The sequence below is a fragment of the Eulemur rufifrons genome, chromosome 14 (assembly GCF_041146395.1).
Source record: "Eulemur rufifrons isolate Redbay chromosome 14, OSU_ERuf_1, whole genome shotgun sequence".
NCBI classification, from domain to species: Eukaryota; Metazoa; Chordata; class Mammalia; order Primates; family Lemuridae; genus Eulemur; species Eulemur rufifrons.
The window spans coordinates 4,130,226-4,157,471 of NC_090996.1; the positions used below are offsets into that span (position 1 = coordinate 4,130,226).

General features: G+C 44.7%; 1 protein-coding gene across 4 annotated transcripts in view; it reads right to left on the bottom strand.

Moving 5' to 3' along the window:
* AUTS2 (activator of transcription and developmental regulator AUTS2) overlaps positions 1–27,246 on the bottom strand; it is a 1,139,956-nt gene that overhangs the window by 69,588 nt on the left and 1,043,122 nt on the right. For all 4 annotated transcript variants that reach the window (XM_069486207.1, XM_069486206.1, XM_069486205.1 and 1 more), the window contains exon 6: positions 15,504–15,555. In XM_069486207.1, the coding sequence (XP_069342308.1) occupies positions 15,504–15,555 (52 nt within the window). The remainder of the gene's footprint in view (positions 1–15,503; positions 15,556–27,246) is intronic.

The following is a 27,246-nucleotide window of genomic DNA, read 5'->3' on the forward strand; positions in this document are numbered from 1 at the left end:
AATCCCTGGCACACAGTAGGCACTCAATATATGTGGGCAGCCTCCCATTCCTTTCCTAAAAAATACCTAGTCTGGATCATCAGACTCTAACACTAATGTCAGAAGAGTTAATTAGATCAAGTAAGATTCAGGCTTTTCCTTACTCTCTTTAATCAAGTCACTTAGTCTCTCTGGTTATAAACTAAATTCCAAAGTTTTTTGTTTTTTTTTTTAAGGAGCATTAATCTCTACCATTCAATCAAAGTTTGGAATAACTTTTAGGATGTAACATTTTAATTCATTTAGGCTCAACAAACATTATGTATACTCACTCCTATTGTATATAAAGTACCCTGCTGGTTACAATGGAGGAGAGGGTAAATTCAGAGAAAAAGGGAAGAAGACATCTACAATTTTAGTAAAGACGGGCAGGCAGGATGCAGGAAGCGTCGTGGAAAGGTTCAAACCTTGGGAAGGTGGGAGGGTTTCCTGGAGGATGTGTCGTTTCAGCAGGGCTGTGAAGGGCAGGTATGACCTTAAATTTATACGCACGTATGTGTATAAACTCGTTTGATATGCTCTCTCCAGCAGCTGCCTAATTTTTAGACTTAAACTGATACACACAAACCATGTAGAAAAGGCTCAGTGAATTGAAAGCATGGGTTAGAACTATTAAAAATATGAAGAAGAATAAAAATGCAATCAGAGAAGTGTACAGACTTATTAATAAAACTCCTGGTAAAGTATCAACTTCTTGCTCTGAAAGCGTGCAATTAAAAGGAGAGAATTAAGCATTTATCTCGCCTTTCCTTTTACTGTATTTTGAAGGTGAGCAAAGAACTCTCACAAGGGAAAGCTACGTCGTACAGAAGAATTTCAGCCAATAAATATGATTTAATGGTAGAAAAGTCATCCTTTTGCCATCTCTAATAAATGACTGGATCAGGCAAGCATCATCAACAGATGAAACCACTAAATGAAAAGGTGATGGGAACCTGACAATTTGAGTATCAGGTTGCCACAACGTGAACTTACTGAGCAATTCTGACATCACTGAAACCGGGACAACCCAGACACTGTGTTCCTGGATGAGAGGCAACAGGAGGCTCGCTGCAACGCCTAGAAGTTTTTTTGACAAAAAGGCTAACCTGAATTTAATCAAAGCTCTAGGGCCAACTTCCACTTACAGGAAATACAAGGGACAGAGGAACGAGCTAAATGATGCCACGAGAGCTTCGGAACGTGGGACAGTCTACAGGACAGCTGACCTGGTTCCTGCAACAAGTCAGTGACTTGAAAAGAATGGGAGGCTGGGGAGGGCGGAGCGCTCTAGATGAAGACAAGCAACATGTGTTTGTATCCTGATGCTACCCCATCGTGTAAAACGACACTTGTGAGACAGTCAGGGACATGGGATCACGGATGGGTCTCAGATCACACTGAGGAATTATTGTACATTGTTAGTGCCATGTGATTATGTAAGAAAATGCTTTTTTCAAGAGATGTGTGCTGAAGTATGTGGTGAAGTGACATGATGTCTGAGACATGCTTTAAAATATTTCAGCAATAAAGAAAAAAAGGCAGACAACACCCTATCTAGACTTTCTATCACCTAAAAATAATTGTGGCAAAATCTTGATAAAAATGAATCTGGATAACAGGTATACTATGTTCTCTTTGCTTAAATAGGTTCGAAAATTTTCGTTGTTTTAAAGAGCTCCTGATTCGTGATACAACTGAATTCACTTTCATGTGTAAATTTCATTTTACAAGTAAAGATACATAGTTTTCAAGTCTTTGAGCTATTACTCAATTCACATATTCCCTACTGGAAAAGGGAATCCCTATTTTAAATTTAACACATGAGAATCTTAAATTGCTCTCAGGGAACCAAAACCATCAGCATCACCTGGTGACTTGTCGGAAATGCAAGTTCCTCAACCCCACTCAGACCCACTGAATCAGAAATATCTGGTGTAGGACTCAAGAATCTGTCTTAATAATTCCTCCAGATAATTGTGATGCAGGCTGAAGTCTGACACCCACTAATTTAACACAACTAGTCTTGGAAGATGCCTATTCTTGAAGGACAACTAAAAAAGCTTTACTATTTAGGTGACTTGCTGAAACTTTAGGATTTAATGTTTTTTGGGAAAACTCAACTTGGATGTAATTTTATAGTCTTAAAACTTTATAACATTTTACATGAAAGTAAAAAAAAGATTTCAAAGCATTGCTGTCCATCATTCTCCAACACTAAACAATGCAGTTTAATAAAGAATTTACACAGTACTTTGTTTACAAAATAGTTACTGGTCATCACAGCATATTGGACCAGTATATGTGTGTTTTGTGTTGCAAAAACCCTGGCGGGCCGGCATTCGTGACGTAGCACCTGCCAACCAGGAACTAGCTAGAACAGTTTGTCTTTGAGCAAGTTAGCTCAGCTGGTTGTCACAGCATAACATTAGCTCAAGGTCATAGTTTCAAACTTCATTCAGATTAGTATGGCTCTACCTGTAGTCCATCTACCAACCATCCTATACACAAGTAGGCCTGTTCGCAAGGCTGGAGCGAGTAGAAGGATGGGAAATCCACGACAAGAGGGTCCAGTAGTAGGTGCACAGTGTCACTTTGAACAGATCAGGTACAGTTCATGTTTTTTTTAAAAAAGGCTGCCCAACAACAAACAGACCAACAGAGTAGGATCCTGTGGGTCACCTGAGCATTTACAAAACCTCACAGCCGAACTCTTCTTCCTCGTATCTAGACCGGTGTTGTCTGCATCAGAATTCTGTGGAAGGCTTATTAAAACAGACTGCTGAGCCCCACCCCTAGAGTTTCCAATTCTGTAGGTCTGGGTGGGGCAGAGATTTTGCATATCTAACAGCTACTCAAGATGTGGATAGTGCTGCCCCAGGAACCAGACTTTGTGAACCACCGGTCTAGACCCAATTCTGCACCTGAATTTCATCTAACCCACTCCTTTTAATGGTGAGTTCCTCATCAGCAGACACCTTGCCTTTTCCATATTCTATGAACCTAATCATTGGGCCAGGGAACCCAACCCATGACATATCAAGAAGACAGAGAGGGAGCAACACTGAAATGAAAACATTCCTTAAACATGCTGGGCTGTATTTCTGCAGCCCTTTCCCAGAGAAGCTCTACAGGAACAACAGAGAAGACTAGGGGATGGAAGGGCGGGGAAAGAGTGTGTGTTTTTGCCACAAATGCAAATGGCCGCCAGCACTTAGGACCCCTCCCCACAGTCTGGCCCCACCTGCCACCAAACACAGCTTCCTGCCTGCCTCCCACCCTCCCCATTTGAGGTTGTCAGTTGTTCACCTGTATGGAAATGACAGCCACTTGTCACGGTCTACATGAGAGGCCTCACTTGCAGCAGTAACTAGCGTGCCATTTCCAAAGCTGTCACTCTCTGGTGTCAGCACAACCCACTGTTCAAAGATTTGTTCTGACATGAACCAGGCAGCGCCGTGACTGTTATTGCCGTGGACCCTTCTGTGCTCGACACCGATGGCAGCTGCTCGGCACCCAGGGTTTGTTTCACCCAATTATTTGTTTGTCACTTGGAAGCCCAGGATGTCGGGCAGGTATTGTGGAGGTATTTTTGGCCTGATGCACAGGCAGAAAGCATAATGAGGCCCTCAGGTGAAGGTCTATTTTGTCAGTTAGGTGCTAGGATGATGTGCAGCGGGAGAGAAGCCCCGGTAGCAATTAGGATATTTGAATAAGATAAGATACCTGGCAGGATGCTGAGAGGGCTCAGAAAGTCGCCTTAACTTTTAAAATGCCAGAAAACCTTAGAGTAGGCAGTTTTCAAGTTTGTCCTGCAGCTAAGACAGAAGGAGGAGGTGTAAAGCTGTCTTTCCTCAACCCGGAGGGCCCTGAGAAGGAAGGAAGGAGGGCTCAAACCAGACATCACCCTGACCCCAGGGGTGCTTTGGGGGCTGAGGCCCAGCTGAGCAGGCCGGTCGGTCAAACAGCAGTTACTCCTGAGAGGTGAGGCCAGCGGGGAAACGGAGAGCCATCCTCCACCAGTCATCCCCAAGCTGCCTGTTTAATATATGAGCTTCTTCTGCCCACGGAAGTAGAAATCAAACTGATTTGAGACCTCACATCCAAGGCGAGGCCATTATATAGGGCAATGTGGCCCCTACAGCCAACTACAAATGACAAAGCCCTAAAATTTAGTTTATAATCTAATATTCCACCAGAGAACACAGCAATAGTGCCCTGCTCTGAATCCAGGAATTTGTTTTCTAAGGTTCTCACTGTCTTGTCTGCGATGTTATTCCTTTCTCCAGTTCTCAATCTCAGAAAGTGAGGGAGACAGTTCAGACAAGCGGAATTCTCCTAAATAACACACCATGGACTTGGTGGCAATAAAATTAACCCAGCTCCTCCAAAAATCCACTCACAATATTTGTCTGTGTCACCTCGTGGGGAATGTCAAGACACTAAAAAAGACACTAAAAGTAGTATTTCTTTTTCTTACTCTAAAACAAACTTTTCCCCAGGAGACACTAGAAGACTGTGAATAAAACTAAAATCCAACAAACAGCAAATACAATATTGAGAGAATGAAGTCAAATTATCATCATCTTCTAGCAAAAGAAATGTAGGAAGATTGCTTCAGTCAGGAAGACCTAGGTTAACCTGAAGAATCAGAGCTCTGATGAACTGCTTGGGTGTGTGACAGCTAAAGACAGATGGGAGGAGGTCACATTCTTTCCATTATCTAGAATGGCCCATCCCAGCCTCACTGCAATCCACAGTGGTAAAATGAGTCATCTCACAGTGAAAGAAGTTGCCAGGCAGTTGTCCCTGGGGTGCTCTTAGGCAGGGACTTTCTCTGGTATCTAACCCCCTGCCCCCATCCTCATCTAACCTGTAGCCATCCCTGCTTAGGAAAGGGTGGAACTGATAGTCACTCCACTTGAGAAGTCAAGTACAAAGGAACCCTAAGTACTTTTTTATATGCAGCGGGTTTTATAAACATTTACTAAGCAGATAAAACATCTCCTTTAACACCATGCAAGATGCAGACAAGGAGGATGCTGTATTGTTATTCTTATTCTGGAGGTTAATACCTTAATACCCAGCAGCTGGTATTCAAATTGCAGCACAGCTCACTCTCCTCTCCTCCCTCACCCCCAAGGCTCAACCCCCTCTTAGCTCTAAGATCTTTCTTACAGAGATGCAATTTCCTGCAGAGGAAAGAGGTTTATTTTTGTTCACAAGTTCTCACAAGTTCAGGACTGAAGTCTTGGCACTGGCTACAAGGCACCACTCCTTCCAAATGCCAAGCGTTCGCAATCTCATTCACAGGTATCAAGGAAAATACGTGCCCTTTGCAGAAGCTTCAGGTTCTGAGAGGGCCTAGAACATTCTAACACAAATGTTGGTCTTTAGGTCTAGAAGGAATCTCGGAGTCCATCCCACTTTCTCATGTTACCAAATCACAAGAGCAAGTCAGACAGAGTGATCTGCGGGAGGCTACTAGTAGCCCCACCCCCTAGACTTGACCCTGGGTCTTCCATCCCACCCCTTCTTTGTAGTACGCCAACCTGGCAAGAATTTAAGCAACAAAATTTAACTAAAGAAACACGAAAAATAGGAGGCTCTATCGATAGACAATATACAGATCGTCATAATGCTCCCCAAAATCTTTGCAAGAGCTTAATTAACTAATATAACAACAGCATCGATTTTTTTAAGTGGAAAACTCAAAGGGCTAGGATTTAGTCTAACAGTGAGTACAAGTTGGCAAATCATGTGGCTCTCTACATGGGTGACATACTCTGCAGTCTGAGGGCGGATCTATTTCCGGTTTGCTGACCCTTCAGGACTCACCTCAGATCAGCTTTTCCTCCTAAGAAAGGTCTTATGGCTATTTTTTAAAAAAAATAAGTGAGTGACTTCTTTGTCATTACACCACTTAAAAGGTCTTTTTTTCTCATTTTAAAAATATGTTTAAACTCTTTTGCTATTCTGGTGGTATGCTTGTTCCCTGTTCACTGTCATTGTCTCCAGAGCCTGTTATACGGTTGGCGCTCAGTATTTGTTGAATTAATTTCAATATGGCCTCCACATTAAGCCAATTGAAGGACTAGATAAAATAACCATTCATGTCACTTATTTAACAGCTGACAAATCTGATTTCAGAAGAAGACTCCTTGTCAAACCAAAGTTTATGGATAAATTTTACATGTTTCAACAAGGAGGAATTGGGCTTTCGGGCAGAGGAGCTTTACTACGGAAAAACCTTTCCTAGCTATAAACAGATAATGAGAAAATGATGTAATCTTGGCTAAAATTAGGTTTTAGTGTTACTCTGCTGAGAGATGTGAAAGGTGATAGATAAGAGGGGGAAAATGTTTTCCAAGTGGCTTTTAAGGCATCCAAATATAACTGCCTCCCATATCAGTCTATTAACGGGCACACTTGAGACATTTCCCTCTTCAAAAGGACTCTTAGAAAAGCAATGATATGCTCTCAACCTCCTCCTTTATAAGACAAGGTTTACGAGGGTCAGAGAAGCAGATTGCAGCGCCCACAGAACACCACGCCCTACTAACAGCAACCCCCAGGGCCAGTACAGATTTGGGGCCTCATGCTTATGTCATCGTTGCTAGGGAAATGCCTCTGCTTGAAATTCCTAAGTCATTTCTAATAAAATCTGGCTGAAAAGTAAAGATCAGTTCGCTTACAGGCACAGGAATGAGTATGGAGAGTGAAGAAACTGTAAATGCCTTAATTTGAGTCACGCTGCAATGTAGTAACCATGACGGTTTTGGCCACACCTGATCAGGTAATGGCAGACATCCTGGGGAAGTCCTGGAAGAGACCCTCTATCACCAAGGTGGAGTTCCTACAAACCTCCAGGGAACGTGAACTACCTTGGGAAGGTGTCGGGGGAAATGCCCTAAGGAGACCTTCATCTGTTGGCGTGTCCTCCCACAGCACCTGGTTTTCCCGGATCACCATCCTGTTTTGTGTTCCCTTCAGTGAGGGCAGGGATCTGTTTTATTACAGTCTTTGCTAGATCCCCAGGGGAATGAGCTGAACCTAGTTCCACCACTCACTCACTGTGGGAGCTTGGGCAAGTTACTTAAATCTCTGAGCCTCACTTAAAAAATGAGCAAATTACATATAAAGTGCTTAGAACAATACCTGGCAAAAGGCAATTCCTCAATAAATGCTAGCTATTCATATTTAACTTCAGTTTCCTTACCTACAGGATGGAGATGCTATTTCTAAATTATTTCCTAAATAAGAGTTGTTATGAAGATTAGATGATATAATGGATGTAAAATTCTTAGCATACAATTAGTTCAAAATATAGTACAAGTTAGGCTAAGTACTTTATATACATTATCTCATTTAATCCTCACAGCAACCCTATGAGATGGGTTTGATTATTCCCATTTTACAAAAGAAAAAACTTGGTGCTGAGGTGTTTTAAATAGCCCCAAATTCCACAGGTAGTAAGTGGTGGAGCTGGGATTCAAATCCGTGTCTGTGTGAATCTCAAATCAAAGCTCATGTTCACTACACTAAAACCACTACAACGCACACGACTTTGCAATTAAGTTTTGTGAAAATCATGCTTCCTACGATTACTTATGCAGAGCCCAAACACCTGACCGGGCCAACAATCATTCTTTGCAGATCCTGCAAGGCATTTTTGTACTCTACAGCAGCTTTTCCATTAGTCCCTCAAAGCCAGCAATAAGCTAAACCAGGTAAATAATAAGGAAGCAATTAATTTCTTGATGACTTACCAGATCTAACTTAATATAAACTCCAAGCAAATGGCTATTAGTAAAACAGGTCTCTAACAGAAAAGCCCACTGATTTCACCAAGGCTGTGCAAACTACCCCCACCTCATTTGCATTAACACAGTAAGAAGCAACAGCTTCTGATTTATCAGACTTTAGGGCACGGGCTGGTGGCAGATCACATCACTTGTACAGTGCTGGCTTTCCCTTACTTCCAAAGCCCATCCCCCGTGGACCCCTCTGCTCTTGTGCTCTTCCCTGTGGGAGGAGTTTACTTCCCACTCCACTGATGACAGGCTTGGTCATGTGACTTGCTCCAGCCAATGAGATGGCTGGAAATGCCACATCCAAGTGGAACCTTGAAGAGGCATTCTCTGGCTCTGTCTCTGCTCGTTTCCCTTTATCAGAAGAATTACCACGATGGGCACTGCTCCTTCGGCCTGAATGCCAGAATAAAGACAAGGAGAAGTGCAGCTGATCTGCAGCTGACACTTACTATAAGACCTTTTGTTGCTGTAAGCCTATGAGCTATTTTGTTACTGCAGCAAAACGTGCAAAAGCAAACAGAGACCCTATGAACTGCTGTAGAGGAGCAAAGACACCTCTCAAGAACAAGCATGTACAGCTATACTGCTGTATACTAGCAAATGCTTTACAACAGAAACACACAAGGGACATGGTGAGTCTTCACCCCAAACCATACCTGTGGCACAATATTTATTTCCCAACGCAGCTCATGCTGAGAGGCTTGTACAAATGGAAAATTCTGCACAAAAGACCCACAGAGACCTGAAGGAGCACCCCACAAGGGATTGGCTTTTCCCACTCCTATCCACAGGTTTCAGGAGTTGGTGAGAAAGCACTTCTAGGAGAACCAGAGGCACAGCCTCTTATGGCTACTTTTCTTCCTGGAGGTAGAATGGATCTCCAAATACCAAGTTCGGAGCCATTTTATGTAATCAGGCCTTAGAATGCACACTCCCAGGAAGTCCAGGCAAGGTCAGCCAATCTACAGAAGTCTCTGGAGTGGGGAGAGGCTGGGGGGGCAGCAGTTTAGAACCTCTGAATTCAGGAGACTCTGGAATCTCCTTGGTGAATTCACGAAGTGGCCCTTTAATAGACAGCTGTTTCTACTTTTTAAAAGCACAGACTGGGCAAGTAGGTAAAATACTTTGATGTTAGCTCTGGGCTAAATAAAAGACAGCTGAGCAAAAGTTCAGGCACCATGAAATTAATAAAATCACTGTTGCACTCATTCCACCAGTTCAGGAATAAACTGGTAAAAATCCGAAATGCACAGAAGAGATTACTCGAGTGGGAATCAATCATTTTCTCCACTGAAATTCTCTGGCAGTTCCTTCTACAGTATATCCACTGGATTCATAATTCACCAAAGGTGCTTCCTGAGACTGAGCACTGCTGGGCTTTTGGAGTAATTGAGACAAATTTTGTTTGTTAAATAAATTCCAGGCTAGAGTGTATTTGACTTATGCACAGGAAAGGAAAGAATTCTTATGTAAGCTGCAAAACAATAGAGTTTTATCTTATCTGAGGAACTTATTGCAGCTTGCCTGTGTGTGTTTTACTGCCAAAATAAAATAAATTGAATCAGCTCACACATGATAACATGCTCTTTCCTAACTCATACTAATTGCTTGGCTAATTGATGTTTGTTGAACTTTCTCCATTTCATTGAGTGATTAGGTACAAAGCTAACAGTTGACATCTGTAGGCGCTTAACTGGCGTCTGTAATTACTGTTAATGTTAAATAATTGTTAGTTAATTGGAGTGGTAACTGACTGAATGGAATCCAGATTGTGAAGCAAAAAGAAACCTAGTTAAATAAACCTACATTTTCAGAGAAACATTTTTCTGCAGTTGTCAGAAACTAGAAATAATCCAGAGGCCATGGGACAGCCACAGGCTTCCTCCACGCAGGAACCTGCATGTGTGGCGGTGACCCCATGCATTTGAAAGTCTTAATAGTGAGGAGGCTCTTTGTCATTTAACTTTCTCATTAGACTCTCAAGAACGAATTTGCTATTTTAAATTCCAGTTGTCTATTATGAATATGTATTACTTTCTAAGACAACCAAATACAACATCATTGGCTAAACAAAACACTAAATATGAATGGATTGAAGAGAGGTGGATGGATCATTCAAGTTTTGCCAGTATTGCCAAGTACAGAGAAAATTCTTTCAGAGGACAGCAGTAATCACCCAATAAAGTAAGCAAAGGGCTTTCTAGTGGGCTCAAAAGTAAACAGAGTGGTGTTTGAACATCTGACTAAAAGAACAGAATCTGTTACGCTGTAATCTACTCCCAGCTGGTCACAGGGGCACTCAGGATGGAAAAGTGACAGCACTGTCCAAGTTCTCTACCATCAAGGTCACTTCCAGTGCTGGGAACATCTTCTAACCGCTTCACTGAAACTCCAGTGACGGGATCCAACATTTACCCAGATTCCCTACCACACGCATCCACAAGTCCAGGAGACCAGGTAGCAGCTACTGGAAAAATACGTGAAGGGAAACACTTCCACACAATGTGGAATATTTTTAGACCCTTACTGGTGGTACAAGGCATCTGGTTCCAAGAATTCTCAAGAAATAATTCTATACAACAAATTCTGTATGTAAGAACTGGCTTCCATAGGAAGGTCAATTTCCATAACAAAGGGAGCTGATTGCCTGCTATTTGCAGTATGGGGTGGGAGGAGGGGAACTGAACTACTCTACTCCTTTGTCTACCACCAAGCACCAATTACCCTTCAGTACTATTTAATTCTCCAGACATTTCTATCTCCTAAAAACCGAAGCAAATGCTCTGAAATAGTACAAAAAAGGTCCAGAGGGAGAAAAATAAATGAGTGATAGTCCTACTTCCCCTTACGTGAGATTTAAGACATGACAAAAACACAACTAATTTACAAAGGCTGAAATTGGCTCAGTTTACTCTTGTGCACACTGGGAATGTGCTTTATGTCACATCCTCCTTACAACTAAAGTCAAGACACTACAAGGGATTGTAAAATGGTCTCCATATGTTCATTATACAGGGATTTTCAACTCTAAACCAAATTTTTTTCTTAAGAAAGCTATCCCACAGTCAACAGCATTATTTTCATTCACAGAAATATTTTAGGGAAGGGCCTTTTCTTAAAAGCTAACAGTAGACTTGGTGATAATATAGTTCTTATCTTTTTTGGTCACCAAACCAAGGAATTCCCTCACGTCTGAACCTAAAGAATTAAGGTGATATTGTCACCATTAAAGAATTTGTTAGATACCCGATTATTAAACCAGCACTATCTCTGGATAACTGTTTTCTCACCTGATCTCTTCAAATCTCAGGCAATTTTTTAGCCAGATCTTTTTACGATGCTATAAAACCATACCTCCAAAGATACACAAAGGCCTCACTAACCTAAAGGCTCCAACCTCATGCGTGTCCCACCAACCAACCCCAAGAGGCCTGGTGTGTTCCACTAGTAGCTTGGTGGGGCCCGGAAGAGGCAAAATAGTCTGGTCAGAGAGAGCGCAAGGGGGCCCTGAGTGTCCACCTGGCGCTCACGGTGACTGAGTGTGCACCAGAAGTCCCCAGGGCTGATCCCATGGCGGTGAAGCAGGGTCCTGCCTAGGAGGGTGGGCAGTTGCTCTGCTGTCGTTCACATTTCAGTAGACACTGGGTGCTCACAGCAGGAGGGAGCAGAAATGAGAGGCCTCATTCCTACCTGGGTTATCCCCCGACCCCCCAGCCCTCCAGAGACGCCCATTCAGCTGGAGACAGTTCTCCAGGATGCCTCGCTCAGGGGGCCTTTCCCCAGGAGGGCCCAGCTCTGCAATTTCAGACAAAGGTGAAGGGAAGAGGAGTCACAGGGTAAAACACACCTCTTGGCCCTTCCCTCCTCCTTCTATCTATAACTTGCCTTGGTTGCAAAGCAAGGATGAATCCTGGGAAAGAGGGTTCTGGAGCAAGAAGGGGCAGCAATACAAGGCTTTTTCTCTTCCCCTCACCCAGACCCACGACCCACGACCCACACCAGGGCTGGTGTCCTGTAAACAGAAGGCTCCACAGAACGCCTGTCACCTATTGTTCTCCTTCCTCCCCGACAGGACTTTGCCTATTTTCTTTCCTCAAGTAGCTCTGCTCTGGAGCAACCTAAGAGTTTTAGAAAAGATGAATTATCTTGGCAGGGTAATTGTGTGCAGCAAAGCAGCACTCATTTTCTGCACTTTTGTCTATGGATCAAAGTGGGAAACACACCAAGAAGGACCTAGAGTAGGTAAGAAAGGGTGACAAATACTGGCCGTACGGAATTGACCGGAAAGCTTCCTTTAAGGATAAACACCCAGAATCTGGGGTACAGATCCTGTTGCTCCTGTAGCAGTTCAAGCAACTAAACGGGGACAATAAGTCAGTCTCTCTCTGTGTCTCTGTCTCTCTGGGAAAATTAATTTTTTCTTTGGCAGATGGTTGAGTCACAAAGACAGAAGGATTCATAAAATTCACATGAACATCCTGTAAACATTTAAACACATAAAGATTAAATAAGGCAACCATGACCTTGATTAAAGTTAAACTATTTTATGGCTACAATGCTAAGCCCTGCAATTTGGAGGCACAATTCCACCCCTCTTCTGAAATGCTGAGTTCTCACTGGGCATGTTGTGTGTACCTGCAAGCACGTGCTGTTTAACTTGCTTTAAAACAGGAAATAAAGAGCACAGAAGAAAGCGACCGTTCGGAACAGCTAAACACAAAAACCTTACTAGCTCTCTGTTAAACTGGATGGACTCTATAACACAGGAAAAGTCGAAATAAAATCAATGGGTAAAAGTGATATAAAACATACTCATTGTATCCACTCTGTTTCAACCCTGCCTCTTCCCAATTAATTGCTTTATCCCCACCAGAAATGTTGGCCCAGGACTAGGTTTTGTTATGACTGAGAATTCTGACCTGAAGGGGCTAAATGACTTACTCAAGCTCACAAGCAGACTGATGGGCCTGGAGCCACAGCCCCTGCCGCCTGGGCCTGGAGCTGCATCTCCACCCTGGGCAGGCCGACATCAAAGCTGCCCCCCACCCCCCACCACAATCAGCTTGTGAGATTAGCACTGCCCTCCCACGGTGAAATTTTATGGACCAAATCTGCCCACCACCAGGCTCAGCAGCATAATCTCCCCAGCAGCTTAAAGCCACGCTCCTCTAAGGCCAGAATACTGCCAGACTCCTGAGGGCGAGAGGTGGTATGTAGCTTTAAACATCTGGAGGTGGAGGAATACACGTGTCAGCTCCCCTGCACTCTTGTTAGACTGTTCAATAAGCTGAGGCTTTGAAGATTCTCCCAGCAGTGTTTGTTACCTGGTGACAATTTGCTGTTTCTTACAATGCTTTTTATGGCTCGTGGCTAAAGATACAGGACAAAGACAGGAGACCTGACTTTCAGGCAGACAGGCCGCTTTGCAGGGGGACTTGAACTTGATGTGCATGAAGCTGACAGTTCCTTGAAGGCCTTGTCAACTACCCATCCAGTAAACACTGCCACTACCCGGAGTAAAAACAGACATATAACAAGACTCTCTGCACCTGTCTTGAAGCAATTATTGACATTATCGCTACACAATGAATCCCTTTTTGAAGTTGTTTTCCTGATATTTAGCAGTTTGAATACTAATCCCCTTAACAAAACTGTCCCCGTGCTTCCCCCCTCCCCACCCCCCTTAATCTCCTTCTCTCCAGGGAGGAAGGGGGTGCTGGATACCAGTCTACTTTGCAGCACCTGGATTTGCACTGATTCAGTCTCTTGTCATTCATGTTACCAACAGGAATTAGCATAAGGCATTAAGGGGAAACTCTGGTGGAGAAAAGAAAGGCCATTTTGATGGAAATAAGGGGCAAAGGAATAATCTGCCATCAACTAAAATGCTTATTTGTGTATGCTTTCCCAAGCAAAGCTTAGAAAAAGCCTATGTTGATTTTAGTGTATACAAAGAAACCTTAATCCTTTCAAGGCAACTAAATCACCCCCAGAAAAGCGGCTCAGAAGAAAGGCACCCTGTCAGGGCGATGACTATTCACAACCAAATAGATGCCACAAATCACACTCTGTAAGTAAACAAAAATAAGAATGTGGGAAATGTGTGATTGGGACAGGGAAAGAAGGGGGAAGAAGCAAGAGGAAGAGGCAGAGGGGAGCTGGTGCTCACCCATCACTCTTGCCGGCCATGAGGAGAGTCCCCGAGGGCAGTGGCGGTCAGGAGGCAGGCCCCAGAATCAACTCGCATTGCAGGGCTGATCCCAGAAAGGGGAAATGTGTTCTAAAGCGTTTTATAGCAAATTAACAGAAGAAAGACACAGTCACATGTGGTGGGAGGTCCTGGGGGGTGTCACAGAAACATGGAAGCCCTACTTTTGGTGACCTGCCTTATTTCAGTCTCTCCTTTCCATCACCCTCGTTTTTCACAAATTCATCGAGCGGTAAACAATTATCCATTTTTACACACGAGCACTGCAGGCTATGAATTGCACATATCTTCTTTTATTGGGCTTTTAGCATCATGGATAACAAATTTATACAAACTTTCAGTTCATCAAAAAATATGATGAAATATAAAACTGGCATACTCCATTATGCAATAAAAAAAGATAAAATTCAATATGACAGCAATTCTGAGAGTAACAGCAATCACAAAAGCACATACACCTCAAGGGAACTCTAAACACAATGTACTATTTAAAATTGCAGTTGGTTCAAATTCCAAAATAATCTGGGAACTCAAAATAACTGCACTTGGAAATGTCTTACTAACCAGCCAGCAAAAATGCTAGCCACGGCAACTACAGAACGCTGAAATGGTCTCAAATTTCACTTTATGAAGGCCCAAGTCTGTTCAAGTGCTACCGAGTATCCTCGATGTAACACAGAGATTATCACAGAAAGCACATCTTTATTTACCAATTATCATGCCAGCCCCTAAATCAGGTTAGACAGTGGGAAGGGGAAGCTTAAATAGCTTATATAGTTTATACCTTTCAAATTATACACCTTTCAAAGCCAGGGATTAGAGAGTCTCCTAAATTTCATTACTTCCAACAATACTGCTACAAAGGAAAACTGCCCAGAAACCCATCGGCAATGATTTAAGATAAGTTTTCCCTTAATGTACTGCTATATCATTAGCGTCTCTTACTCTAGATTGTGGTTTGGAAGAAATTAATGGGACAGTGCATATTGAAATTCTGCCCTCTTGCTCATTTATTAACTTTACAAAAAGCTCACAGCAGAGTAAGGCTTAGTTTATGACCATAATACTGTGAATACTAAACATTCACTGGTTATTACGTCTGCAGTACACATCGGCTGTTTATATTTCTCCTACTGCTGGGTAGTTGGTAAGCAACAATAAAGTTAAGGCATCCTGAGAACTATTCTTCTCTAGCACAGCCTCCTATATTAAATTAAAGTCACATAGATAGTGATGATTAGTTAAATCAATTTAAACAAGGACTCGATGTATTCTTTTAAAATAAACTGTTTTTTAATGCATCACGAAAGCATGCAGATTCTGTCTGAAGGAAAAACAAAATATAAACAGTAGCTCCAGAATGAAAAGAGAAAGACCATATGGTTTTTCTTCTTTCTTCCTAGGCAATGACACTGAAATTCATGTAAGAAGAAGCCATTACTCAGAAGAATGAGGAGTCTTACCTTTGTTTACAATAACAGTGTTGAAGAGTTTTTCAGAGCTGGCATCTGATGCCTGAAAAAGAAGGGGGGAAAAGCATTATTAGTGTCATTGTTATTTTCATCACTATCACCGTTACTATTATTTTAAATCAATTTACTACATTTAGAAGAACTTAACAGGGAAAGCAGCAATTTCCCCAAATCATCCATAAGGTGGTGCTAGTTGACTGCATGAGAGAGACCTGCAGTGCAGCTATTTGCTGGGGGGAAAAAAACCTGATTTTAAAAATGTGTCCTTATTAGACACATTATCTGTACAAAACATATTTCTATGAGATGATACACAAAGCAATTCAGCTCATTCACATAATGATTTTGCAATTTCGTTGACAGATTATTTTGGAAATGGTAATTTTTCCATGGTATTTGCAGACATGCCTATTTTTCAATTTTCTTTCACAAATCAGAAATGCCTATTATTTAATGCTAAGCTTTTCCTCACTAAAAAGTGCCAACCAGCACTCCTAGAAATTAATTTCTTTAAACATTGTCTGATGACCCCAAGATTCCTGTCCCTTACAGTAATCAGGACGACCTTGGTGTTCAAAGAGACGCAAGTAGACCTGCCCAGAAACCACTAAGCACACCACCAGCATGCTTCCCTTTCCATTTTCTAGAGATCATGTCTGCTAATTATTACACAGTGGCTTGAGGAAAGTGAAATAAGCCTGTTTAAACAGCAAGACTAAAGCCAATTTAAATTATATACTAATGTTCTGGAAAACAAACACTAAGTCAGTTTGAAGGAAAAGGCTGTAATGTTTCAGAAGCAATGGATATTTCTAGAACTTGAAAAAATTAAAATTAAGCATCCCTACTATATAATTTGAAGATATATCTGCATTTGAAGTTATAATGGCCAAGCTACACTTATGCTGTTTTTGCTATGTAACCCTGTGAGAAATCACTTATCTTTCACACTCATACATAGACATGCATATTCTGACAAAGCAAAGCATATTATGTTGAATAAATATGGAAAAATGCAATACAGGGAATGAGGAAGGGGGAATTTTGAAGTACAGCATATTCTGACGCTGGGGCTGGCTTTTGGGGACAAAGAAGAGATTCAATTTAGTCCTTCCATGTTATATTGACGAAGATGAAATATTCCCATATACATCTGGGAGACATTCTGGTTCTCAATGCAAGTGACATAGAAAAACAAAATATTTTATTGTGACTATTTTTCCCTTTATTTAAATTCTAATCTTCCTTGTGTAGGGATGGTTCAGAAGATTAACAAATCAAGAAAAACAATGAATGCATGTGCAAAACAAGCATTGAACTGCATACATTTATACATACTGTTTAAAATAAACCCTCGATAGATTTTTCCTCCTCTTTTGCAGTAATAAAAAAATACACTGAGGGGCCTTCCTGACTTCTTAAACAAAATTAAATCAAACTATATACAATGGTCACTATTCATAAAAATAAACTGCCAAAAAAGTATTGCATGGGGGAGAAACAAGTTATACATTAAACAGATCAAGAATATCGAGTTGCAAAGCCAAAAATTATGTGAATGGGTTGTTATATTGAAATATTAAGTGAAATTTCTAGGAATATGAGTTTCCCAGCTAAAACCTTAAGAGAGGTGAGTATTTCACAATTCTTCAATGACAATGAGTCTTAGAATGGCTTGAAATTCTCTTGGAACGGCTGTTAAGTTTGTAGCTTAAAAAATAAACTTGAGCTGATATAAAGAAAAAAGAGTCTATTAAGCATTTTACCAAATTGAAATAACCCTTGAAAATTGTTGGATTACCTCTAAATGAGTGTAATTGGTCTAAATATATATAAAAACAAATTACAGCCCCCAAATGCTAAAAGCATAGATAGGGAAAGGAAATGGTTCCTGATTAAGTTTTTATTTGCACCTGGTGTGTGTGTGTGTGTGTGTGTGAGAGAGAGAGAGAGAGAGAGAGAGAAGACAGGACAGAAGCCGTAGGTGCACAGGGCCTTTGGTTCTGCCTTTCAGACCTTTCTTCGGCCTGCCACCTTTGTCAGCTCCACCGGCTATGCATGGTATTTTCAAACAGACACTCAAGTGATCCTCATGTCTGAACCAAACTTAAGGATATGATTATTATGATGCCAACCAGTCAGTTATTAAGGAAATAAGCTGACAGGATATTCAGAGACGCTTAGGAATAGACCTGCTAATAAAAGCGTTTTGAGCCGTTTAATTTACTGATACGTGTCACAAAGCTTGAAAAGATGCCTCTTGCAACTGGGGAGGGGGGTTCAAAAAGGCCTCGGTAGAAAAGCACCCAATGGGACTTTGGCTAAGCATAAAAGGAATTCTGGATCCTTTCTCCCATCCAGTTGGTTAAAACTGTGGCCGACCACTGTCCTAAAAAGTCAGAAAAAAGCTTCTTAGCCAAAGTCTTCAGTGAAACTACACAAATATGCTTTGCTTTTCCTCAATGAACTTTCCTTCTACTCACGCTTTTAAAGCATTTGTACAAGGAGTCAAATAGACTCCTCGGGTCTTAATCTTGGGGACGTTTTCATTATCACTGCTTTTAGGAAAAAGTCTGCATTTTCTTCTACTACCTGGGCCATTTTCCTGGCAATTTTTATTATTTTTAAATCACGAACGAATAATGGAAACGCTGTGAGCCGAGAGTTAGGCGATTGGAGATCTTCCTTATCTCTTGTTTAACACGGGGGACCTTTACAGACTTTAAGATTTTACTCGCCATTTCGTTTCATTCCCCCCCTCGCTCGGTTTTGGAGGATAAGGGCATGAAGTGGCTGAATCTAAAACAGATGGAAAAACAAAGCTTTCTTTCTTTTGGCCGCTTTTTGGTTGAGGTGGGAAGGGAAGAAGTTATTTTCAATACTAAAAAATCATTAGAAGCCGTAGTTGGCGTTTAAAGAAAAGTTAAATAAGTCAAACAGAGTGGAGGAGCGAACGCGGAGAACGAGGAAAACGAATAAAAGCCTTCCATGCAGACGGGGTGGGACGCAGCGGCTCCTGCTCCGGGTCCACCTTAATTCCCATCGGACGCAGACCCCGGGGCCACCCTCCGCACCCGCACCGGCGGGAAGAGGGACTTTCGAACCAGAGAAAAGAAACCTCTTGGAAACTTAAGAGCAAGTTCTTTCACCAGCTGCCGATCGCGAGCCCAGACCTCCTTTCGCTTCCCTTGGCACCGCGTGCGGGCCGGGATCCCGACCTCCGCGAGGGGAAGCGCGACCCTGGGAACAAGCAGCGCCGCGCCAAGACTTCCAGCCCGAGCGGGCGCAGGCCCCGGCCCGCTCCCCGCAGTTGGGCTCGGCTGCGGCCCCCGGGCCCTCCCGGGCACCGCCGTGCAGCTCCGGCCCCCGCGCCGCCGCTCCGGGCCAAGGGAGGAAAGTACAAAGGCGGACGACCCGGCCGCGAAGGGGGAGGGAGGGAGGAGGGGTGACGAAGGGGAGCTCCGGCGCGCCAGACGCGAGGAGCCCGCCCCTGCCACCCCTGCCCGCCAGCCCGGCTGCCGCAACAAAAGACCCCCGACCCGGCCGCCTCCCTTCCGACCGCCGGCCGCCGGCCGCCGGCGAGCGAGCCGCGCCCCCAGGGCTGCATTACCTGGTCGTAAAGGGTTAAGCGGTCCTGTCAGCCCCAAGTTCATGGTTTGCTTTCTTAGCAGGGCTCCCGAAGGGTGACCATCAGAGACCAGGGGGGAACCACCAAAACGCACGAAGAGAAAACGCCCAACTCCGGGCGGGCTCCGTCCGCAAGTCTGTCGGCTCCTTCCCGGCGAAAGTCTGAGAGCGGAGGCACGCGAACCAAATCCGAACCGGAGCAGCAGCCTCGCGGGGCGGCCGAGAGCCAGCGCCGCGCGCACTCATCCGGCGCCGCCGAGGCCAGGCGGGCGGCGGGAGGGAGCGCGACAGCCGAGGGCACCCGGCCCGCGCTCGCCCGCTGCCTCCGGCCGCTCCTGCGGCGAGCGGGGCCGGGCGGGCGCGGCGGGGACTGGAGGTGCGTCCCGGGCCGGCCGGCGGGCGGGCGAGGCGGACAGGAGCGGCCCGAGCCGCCGCCGCGGCGCGCGGAGCTAAGAGCGAGGCGGCGGCGGCGGCGACAGGACAAAGGAGACCATGTGCGGAGGGAGGGAGGAGGGAGGAGGAGGAGGAGGAGGAGGAGGAGGGCGCGCGGCGGCGGCGGCTTCTCCGCGGCGGCCGCCCCGGGCTCCCCGACAGCCGGTCCCGCCTCTCCGGCAGCGCCGCGGGCTGACTGGTCCTGGGCCCGCCGCCGCCGCCGCGCTAGGGGGAGACGCTCCGGGAGTCCTGATTTGGAGCCGATTTCGCCGGCGCGCGGCGCGGGAGGCGCTGCAGCGGCCGGGTCGCCGGGCGGGCTGCGCGGGGCGGCGGCGCCTCCTGGCCAGAGCTCGCGGGCGGGCTGACGAGCGCCCGGGGCTGGCTCGGCTCCGGCCGCGCTCGGCTCGCGGGCGCCTGCCTCTCCCGCCGGTTCACAGCTCAAGTGACCTCCATCGGCCGCCGGCGCCGCGGGTTCCCTGGCTGGACGGTGGAAGGAGGGGGCGGCGGCGCGGGGGCCCCTCGCTCCGGACTTCGCTCCCCAACTGCGCCGAGCGCGCCTCCTCCAGACGCTCGCAGCTCTCGGAGCGGGACTTCCTCGGCGCGCCGAGCCCGAGCCGCCGGTGCCACCGCCCCTCCTCCGTCCCGCCCCGCGCGCCCCGCCCCTCGCCGCCCCTCCTCTCGGCCCCGGCGCCGGGTGGGCCCCGTGGAGGCGCGGTCCCCAGGCGCGACATCGACAGCTGTTGCTCCCCCCGCGGCTCGGGGCCCTTGGTCCCCACGGCTGCCTTCCCCGCGGGCGGGCGCGGCGGGAACTGCAACGCTCCGCGCCCTCCCCGCAGTTGCCGCTTCCAAGATTGCGCCATGGCAGGGAAAGGCCACTAGGCCCGCAGCCTGGGGTTGAATTGCGACTAGGCCAGCCACATCTGCAAAGAGCTGGCTCTCTGGGCGGCTGTGAGGGCTCAATGTATGGGGGGAAGACATGTATGTAAAAAGCCTGGCACATAGTAGGTGCTCAATACAAAATAGTAACTACATTCATGAAAATGGAGGGGGGATCAAAGTGCAGGTATTAGAACACAAAGGTCTTAACCTAACCTCCGTCCCCACCACATCAGACAGAAAACAGTTGGTTAGGATTTATGAATAATTGAGTACATGAACTGGCCATTTACAAATCCTCTCCTCCTCCCAGTTCCTCAAATCCTCTGACATTTGTACACCTCACAGCCACAAAAGTGGAGCCCGTCGTTTCTCCTGGCATCCACCAAATGTAGAGAAAGAATAAAAGCAACGTCAAAGCTTCACTGTATGGGCAGCAATTATGTCTGTCATCCTAACGTTTATCATCACTGTGTCCCCTGGAGCCCAGTGTAGTACCTGAACGGGGGAGGGGCTGAATGACCACAAATGGGACACTCAGCAGATTCCCCCCTCCACCCCCCATCAACCCCCTCCCACTAGAACACACCCAGCTCCCTCTGTCCAGCCTGATGGGCCCCCTCTGCAGAACTCTGGCCTCCTTAATCACCATCCTAACTAGAGCGGCCCTGAAAAGGTACCAGGCTATGATGGGGTGAGGAAACCCTCTGAAAACATCTGGAGTTTTAATTCCACACCTGCAGCTTGATGGAGTTCCTCCTTGGTACACGAGAAATGCTGCTACAGTTTTCCCAGTACAAGAAAAGAGAGGGCGAGCAAGGCCTAGGTTGCAACTGGGAGGGTTCTGGGGTAGAGTGGGCACACTAGGGTGGGGTGAGTGGGACTTCTAGTTCCTGAGTTCCCTCCCAATGCCACGGTTACCTGGAGTGTGGCTGGGGAAAAGAAGAAGGAAACAGGCTTGGAAGAGATGTACACCACATACAAATGACATGCAGACTGGTTTAAAGTAATGATGTCCGTTCTTCCCCTCTTTGAAGTTGCATATCCATCACCGTTTGATTTCATGGCACTCCTGAAAAACCTCTCAAGGGGAAAAAAGGGAGGTGCTTGCTGTATGGCATACTTGCTAGCCACTAACAAAATTAATTTTGGAAGTAAGAGGTCCTCTCTATTTTTCTCTATCTCTACATCCAGAGAAGTCAGAAGAAAAAGCACCTCAGAAGGTATAAGTTTGGAGATGGATTTTACAAGATGTCACAAAAATCAACTGTGGCCCTCAAGCTAGAGGACAATCGGAAGCTATTTCTACAATATTAGGATAGCTCAAAGGCAAACATTAAATTTTCAAGAAAAGACATTAAAATGTTATTTCTTTTGGAGCAATCAAAATGGGATGGTTTTCTTACTCAGTATTCTAATCAGTATTACAGGAAGAAATGGCCAGAGCTCTTATCAAGCCCACTACAGGGTAACCAGACACACAAAGGTGTGGGCAACTTAGCTGACCAACTGAAACAACCACCCGGGTGCTTTTATCAGGTGGCATATCTGACAATTATCATGCCTTGCACTGGATTGTCATCGATGACAATCAGGGATTAGGCCTCAGATGACAGCCTGGGCCAGATGTGTGTATGTCCCTGTATCTTGATTATATGTAATCAGGAGGAACCTGGCCAGTAGCCAAGCCTCAGGAGAGTCCAGACCTCGGCCTCTCACTATCACAGCCACGTCCAGCCCTGCCCCCCCAGGGTCCCCTCGCTCTCCCAGTCACAGCCCACCGGCACCCACTTCGCTTCATTTCTCAGCCTCTCCCCAGAGATGTGGATGAGTGCATTCTGACTGCTTTCCACGTTGCTCTGTTCTCCCTGCTTTCTGGAAGGTAGGGGTGGGAATGTATGTTACAATTGGAGGGGAATTAGGGCCATGACAGCATCAAAAGTAGGAAGAAGGAGAAAAGAAAAAAAAAAAAAAATCAGGATAATTCACATCTTGGGTAAATGGATCCTGGTCAGAGATCTGACTTTTAAGAATCAGGAAGATCCTTTTTTTTTTTTTCCCCCCTGAGAAACTTAACTTCCTTTTTTCAATTTTAATTTAAAGATCCTAAGTCAAAGGCTGGAAGCCATCATGTCTGGTTTATTCAGGGTTTAACACACTAAACATTAATGGCTTCTTAACATCATCTTCAGCCTCTGAACCAGATCTAAGGAGAACAAGTCTTAGGAAGTGGCAACCCTAACAAGAAGCAGAAAGCAAGAATGTGGACTCGGTGGTCTTTCCAGTGTCAGATTAATAATTTCAAAAAAAAAATTCTTAATATATGACCAAAGGTGTTAGCCACATTTATGATTAATCAGCTAAAAAAATTTTTTAAAGCTAAATTACAATATGGAGTCTTCTTCCTCAAATCTCAAAATATGTCTAAAGATAAACTAGGTTTAAAACCTGGCCGGCCATGGTGGCTCACACCTGTAATCCCAGCACTTTTGCAGGCTGAGGCAGGAGGATCACTTAAAGCCAGGAGTTCGAGACCAGCCTGGACAACAAAGTGAGACTTCATCTCTACAAAAAATAAGAAAAATTAGCTGGACATGGTAGTGTGTGCCTGTAGTCTTGGCTACTGGGGAGGCTGAAGCAGGAGGATCACTTGAGCCCAGGAGTTTGTTGCCTGGGCAACAGAATTGAGACCCTGTCTCAAAATAAATAAATAAATACTAATGGAAGTTCTTCTAACTTAATCCATAACTGCAAAATTTTAAAGCTTAATATCTGAGATGTGATTCAATTTGTATCACAAATGACCAGACTTAGACAAAAAATATTTTGGCAAAATATGCCTTAAAAATTCTGGTCTTCTGTTGAGCATTCCATATAGAGAAAGTTCACTAATTTCATTGTGTTTCCCTTCCTAAATATAACGAACTTTAGGCACTTCCCCCACCAACAGAACATGTGCTGAGCGATTTTTGAGGTGTTTTAAAGGAAAAAGAAGTCTTTATAAAAATTTCTTTGAGACTTTCATTTTAAATCATATAGTTTGAAAAGATCACTGAACAGGAGTGATAACATAAGAGTCCCGTCTCCAACTAGCCTTGGGAAAGATGTCACCTTGCCTGGCTTATTTCTACAACTCCAGAAGCTTCAATTCTCTTTCAAGTTCTAAAGTTCTTCAGGCTCTGAAAATCCAAGTTTCTATCTGTTCTTTGGGTAGAGGTTAGGATCTAGAACTCTGGAGCCAGCACCTGGTTGACATCATGGCCCTGTCATTTCTGAGCCAGGAGACCTAGGGCAAATCTCTTCATTCTCCATGCCTCAGTTTCCTCATCTGTAGAATTAGATGACAACAGTATCTACACCCTGTTGGTGTAACAGTGCCTGGCACTTAGTAAGTGGGGTATATGTAATGGCTATTATGGCTAAAGAGGACATGCTTCTTTTGATTACTGTGGACACCAACAGACTAAAAGTGTATTTTGGTATGGCCACAATGTCCAGGGCTGTGCCTTCTACTGGATTCTCTCAATGGGGATCATCACAGTAATAATGAAAATAACCATACGAACATCAAAAACACCAATCCCAAAAAGTGGGGACAGTGGTTTGCACCATCTCTACTAGAGAGTGACACCTTTACACAGGCACTACTGCAAAGAATCCCTCTGCACAGGGTCAGAGGCCCGACACTGGATACCCTGGGTCCCCTGGGTCCCACTGGGTAGCTGGGGGGGTGGGCCAATTGGACCTTCTTGATAGATAAGGCCCCACTCTGAATCAAGCAAAATGTTCTGAGAGTTTGCCGGGTTTTAAGATGTGATCAACCTCTTAATAGTGAGGGCTTCAATTTCTTAAAACATAAAATAGCAAGCATCCCAATTATGTCATTTTGACACGTTAAATTGTAATTTCCAGTTTTAAAAGGCCTATGACTATAAAAATGGTTTCTTACTGGTACAGAAGCATGTTTTTTGTTCATTTTCTCTGTGTGGGTATGCCACCTCAATTTGATTTCAAATTTGACTAAATAAGGACTATGTCTTGCTCATCTTTATTCATGCCATAGCAGCCGTATAAATAACAGACAGGTGTCTAGATACAGCAACCAACACTTTATCTATTTGTGAGGATATAATCCCAGCGTATTCCCTGTGCTATGCCTTCTTCCCTGTGGCATGTGGATAGAATTCACATCTTAGAATTTGCTCACATGTCGTGCGCCCAGCACAGTGCTGGGAAGCCTTGCTTAATAGATCCATGATGAGAGAAAATGAATGCACAGCTGAGATGTCCCAGCTCGCTATAAGGCTAAGGGCGGGTATCTGGCTAACTGGCTCACTGACAAGGTGGAGAGGAGACTCAGGGCAGAAGACAGCTGCTGAAAAGCCCAGAGGGACCTGCACTTTTGACTCAGATGCCTACTGCTCTTACTCATGGTGGGGGACCAAGAGTCCTAGTGCGGTGAACTAGAGTCAACTGGTTGCCTGCCCTTAGGAAGCTGGGAATTCCTGTGTTGCCAAAGTTGTCCTGCTTCTCGCCTCTGCTAATTCCTAACAGTCTGCCTTCCATGCTGTTCAACCCAGGAGATTAAAACTATTTCTCGGTCCCAGGGATTTCTCCTGTGTAGGCCAATTCATTTTAAACTATGAATCAGGATTTCCTCCTTTAGCGATGCATGGCTAACAACCTCAGTGGCCCCCCACTCCCTCTGCTCTGTGCCCGCCACCCCGTCTGAATGTGTGCTTCTTAAAATGGAAGCTTCATTACTTATCACTCTGGAAGGAGGCTGCAATAGCTCATGCTCTTACTGTTGTAAAGCAAAAACCTCTACCATTCTGTGCCCGTGTTGCTACAATTGATCATGGGGCTGCAACAGGAGGGAAGTAAATAAACTGAACTGGATTAGTTTACGATGCACACTATTGAGAGGAAGGGGGGAATAAATATTTTCCAAGTGTAGAAGTCAAGAAAAAGAATTTCACTTTCAAACTTCACAGTGTACTATAAACTACAAAGGGGGAAAGTATTAAAAGAAAACCCCATAAAATATATCTTACTTAACTACCAAATCTACATTAAAATATTAATATTCAGAATCTGACAACCCCACAAAAAAAGGCAATGAAAAATAAAAATAAATTTAATCTCTGCTCGTGTCACCCTATTGGCTATGGGTGTCTCGTCTTACTTTTTGCAGAAGGGCACATGACAAGACCTACGAGGTCTCTCTGCCTCCTCTGGTCGTGCCTGTCTGGTTTTGACCTGACCTTTGTTCACGCCTCTGTCACACTGTGTAATATATTGATTGGTGTTTGTAACTTGGGGTCCAGAGACCTGCATTTGATGTTGAGTCTGTGCTCCTTCGTGGACGCTATAGAGTCCAGGTACTCATCCTGTCTTAGTTACCTGCTCAAGTCTCCAACACCTGGCTCCTCCCACTATTTCCACATGGAAATGGGGTGGAGTAGGGAAGAGGGGTAATTAAAATGAAAAATGTGTAGAAAATGTCTGCATGAGCTAAAGGAATGGGTCAGTATAGGACAAAAATGTGTAAATAAGTCACTAAAGATGATAAATTGCAGAAAATAATGTGTTAGAGTGAAAAAAAGATGATTTAATAAGTCCCTCATTGCTAAATCTGACTGGCTTTTTAAAAATTTTAAAAAGAAAAGAAGACCCTTTTGGTGAGGCATTTCCTTAGGTTGTCTTTGCCTAAATTATCCCAGGATCCAATTCTTCAGTGGGCTTATTGGATTTTAAAATTCATGGTCCCTGGCCTGCTGGTTTGGACCATGTGCTCGAAGTCACACCACTCTCTATCAAGACAGCTGGTTGATCTTGAGTAAGCTGCCTTTTCTTCAACTGAAAAATGGAGTTAGTGACAGCATTCAACTCTCCCAGAGTACTGCTGTGAGTGAGCATTTAATAAAATGATGCAATATGGTGCTTAGCACAATGCCCAGCACACAGCAGCCACTCAATAAACAATTTACTGTACTTTTCATACCAGGGTGCCTAGTAGGCAAGGCCTTCAAACTGGTGCCAGCCATTTCTAGGTTGGGGACAGCTAAGAGGTAATTTTAACCAGGTCAACTGGTTAAAAGCTTAGCCACTGATGAAAGAACCGATGGGTCCAAATCCTAGCTCATCCTCCACTCCCACTTCCTAGCGATGTGATGGTGGACAGGTTACTTCACATCTCTGTGCCTCAGATTCCTCATCTGGAAAATAGGGCAATAACAGCACCTACTTGGTTGCAACTGTTGTGAGGGTTAAATGAATTAATCTCTGCTCCTAGGAGGAGATATTCTTAGTTTCAGGAAGACTGCCTTATAGTGTCCCCTCTTTGTTTTCTATATGAAGGTCGTAGAGCACCCACTCCTCTAAGAGGAGAGCAAGAAAGGTCCTTTATGGTAGCTTGAAAAAGGCAGCCTTGCCCATCCTCTCTGCTGGACAGATCAGATGAGCTGTGAGGCCTATTGATAAGCGAGGGTGCCAGAGAGGAGGTCACTATGAAGAAAGGAGGATGAGTCAGAGGAGATGGTGCTGAGACAGGGCTCACTCATGCAACAGCAGCTGTCACTGCGCCCATGTATAAATTAATAGCGGTAGCCATGGGCTCCCAGGCATGGGCATGGCTTTTGGGAGAGCTGGCCCAAAAAGAAGGGAGTCCCTGCAGTGGCCAGTAGGGATGCAACCGTCTATGGAAAATTGGGGGCTGCTGGTGAACTGATCGTGTTTTCCAGTTCTCTGTGTAAGAGGCACTTTAGCCACTTTGGACTGAGCTCTCAAAATTTTTTTC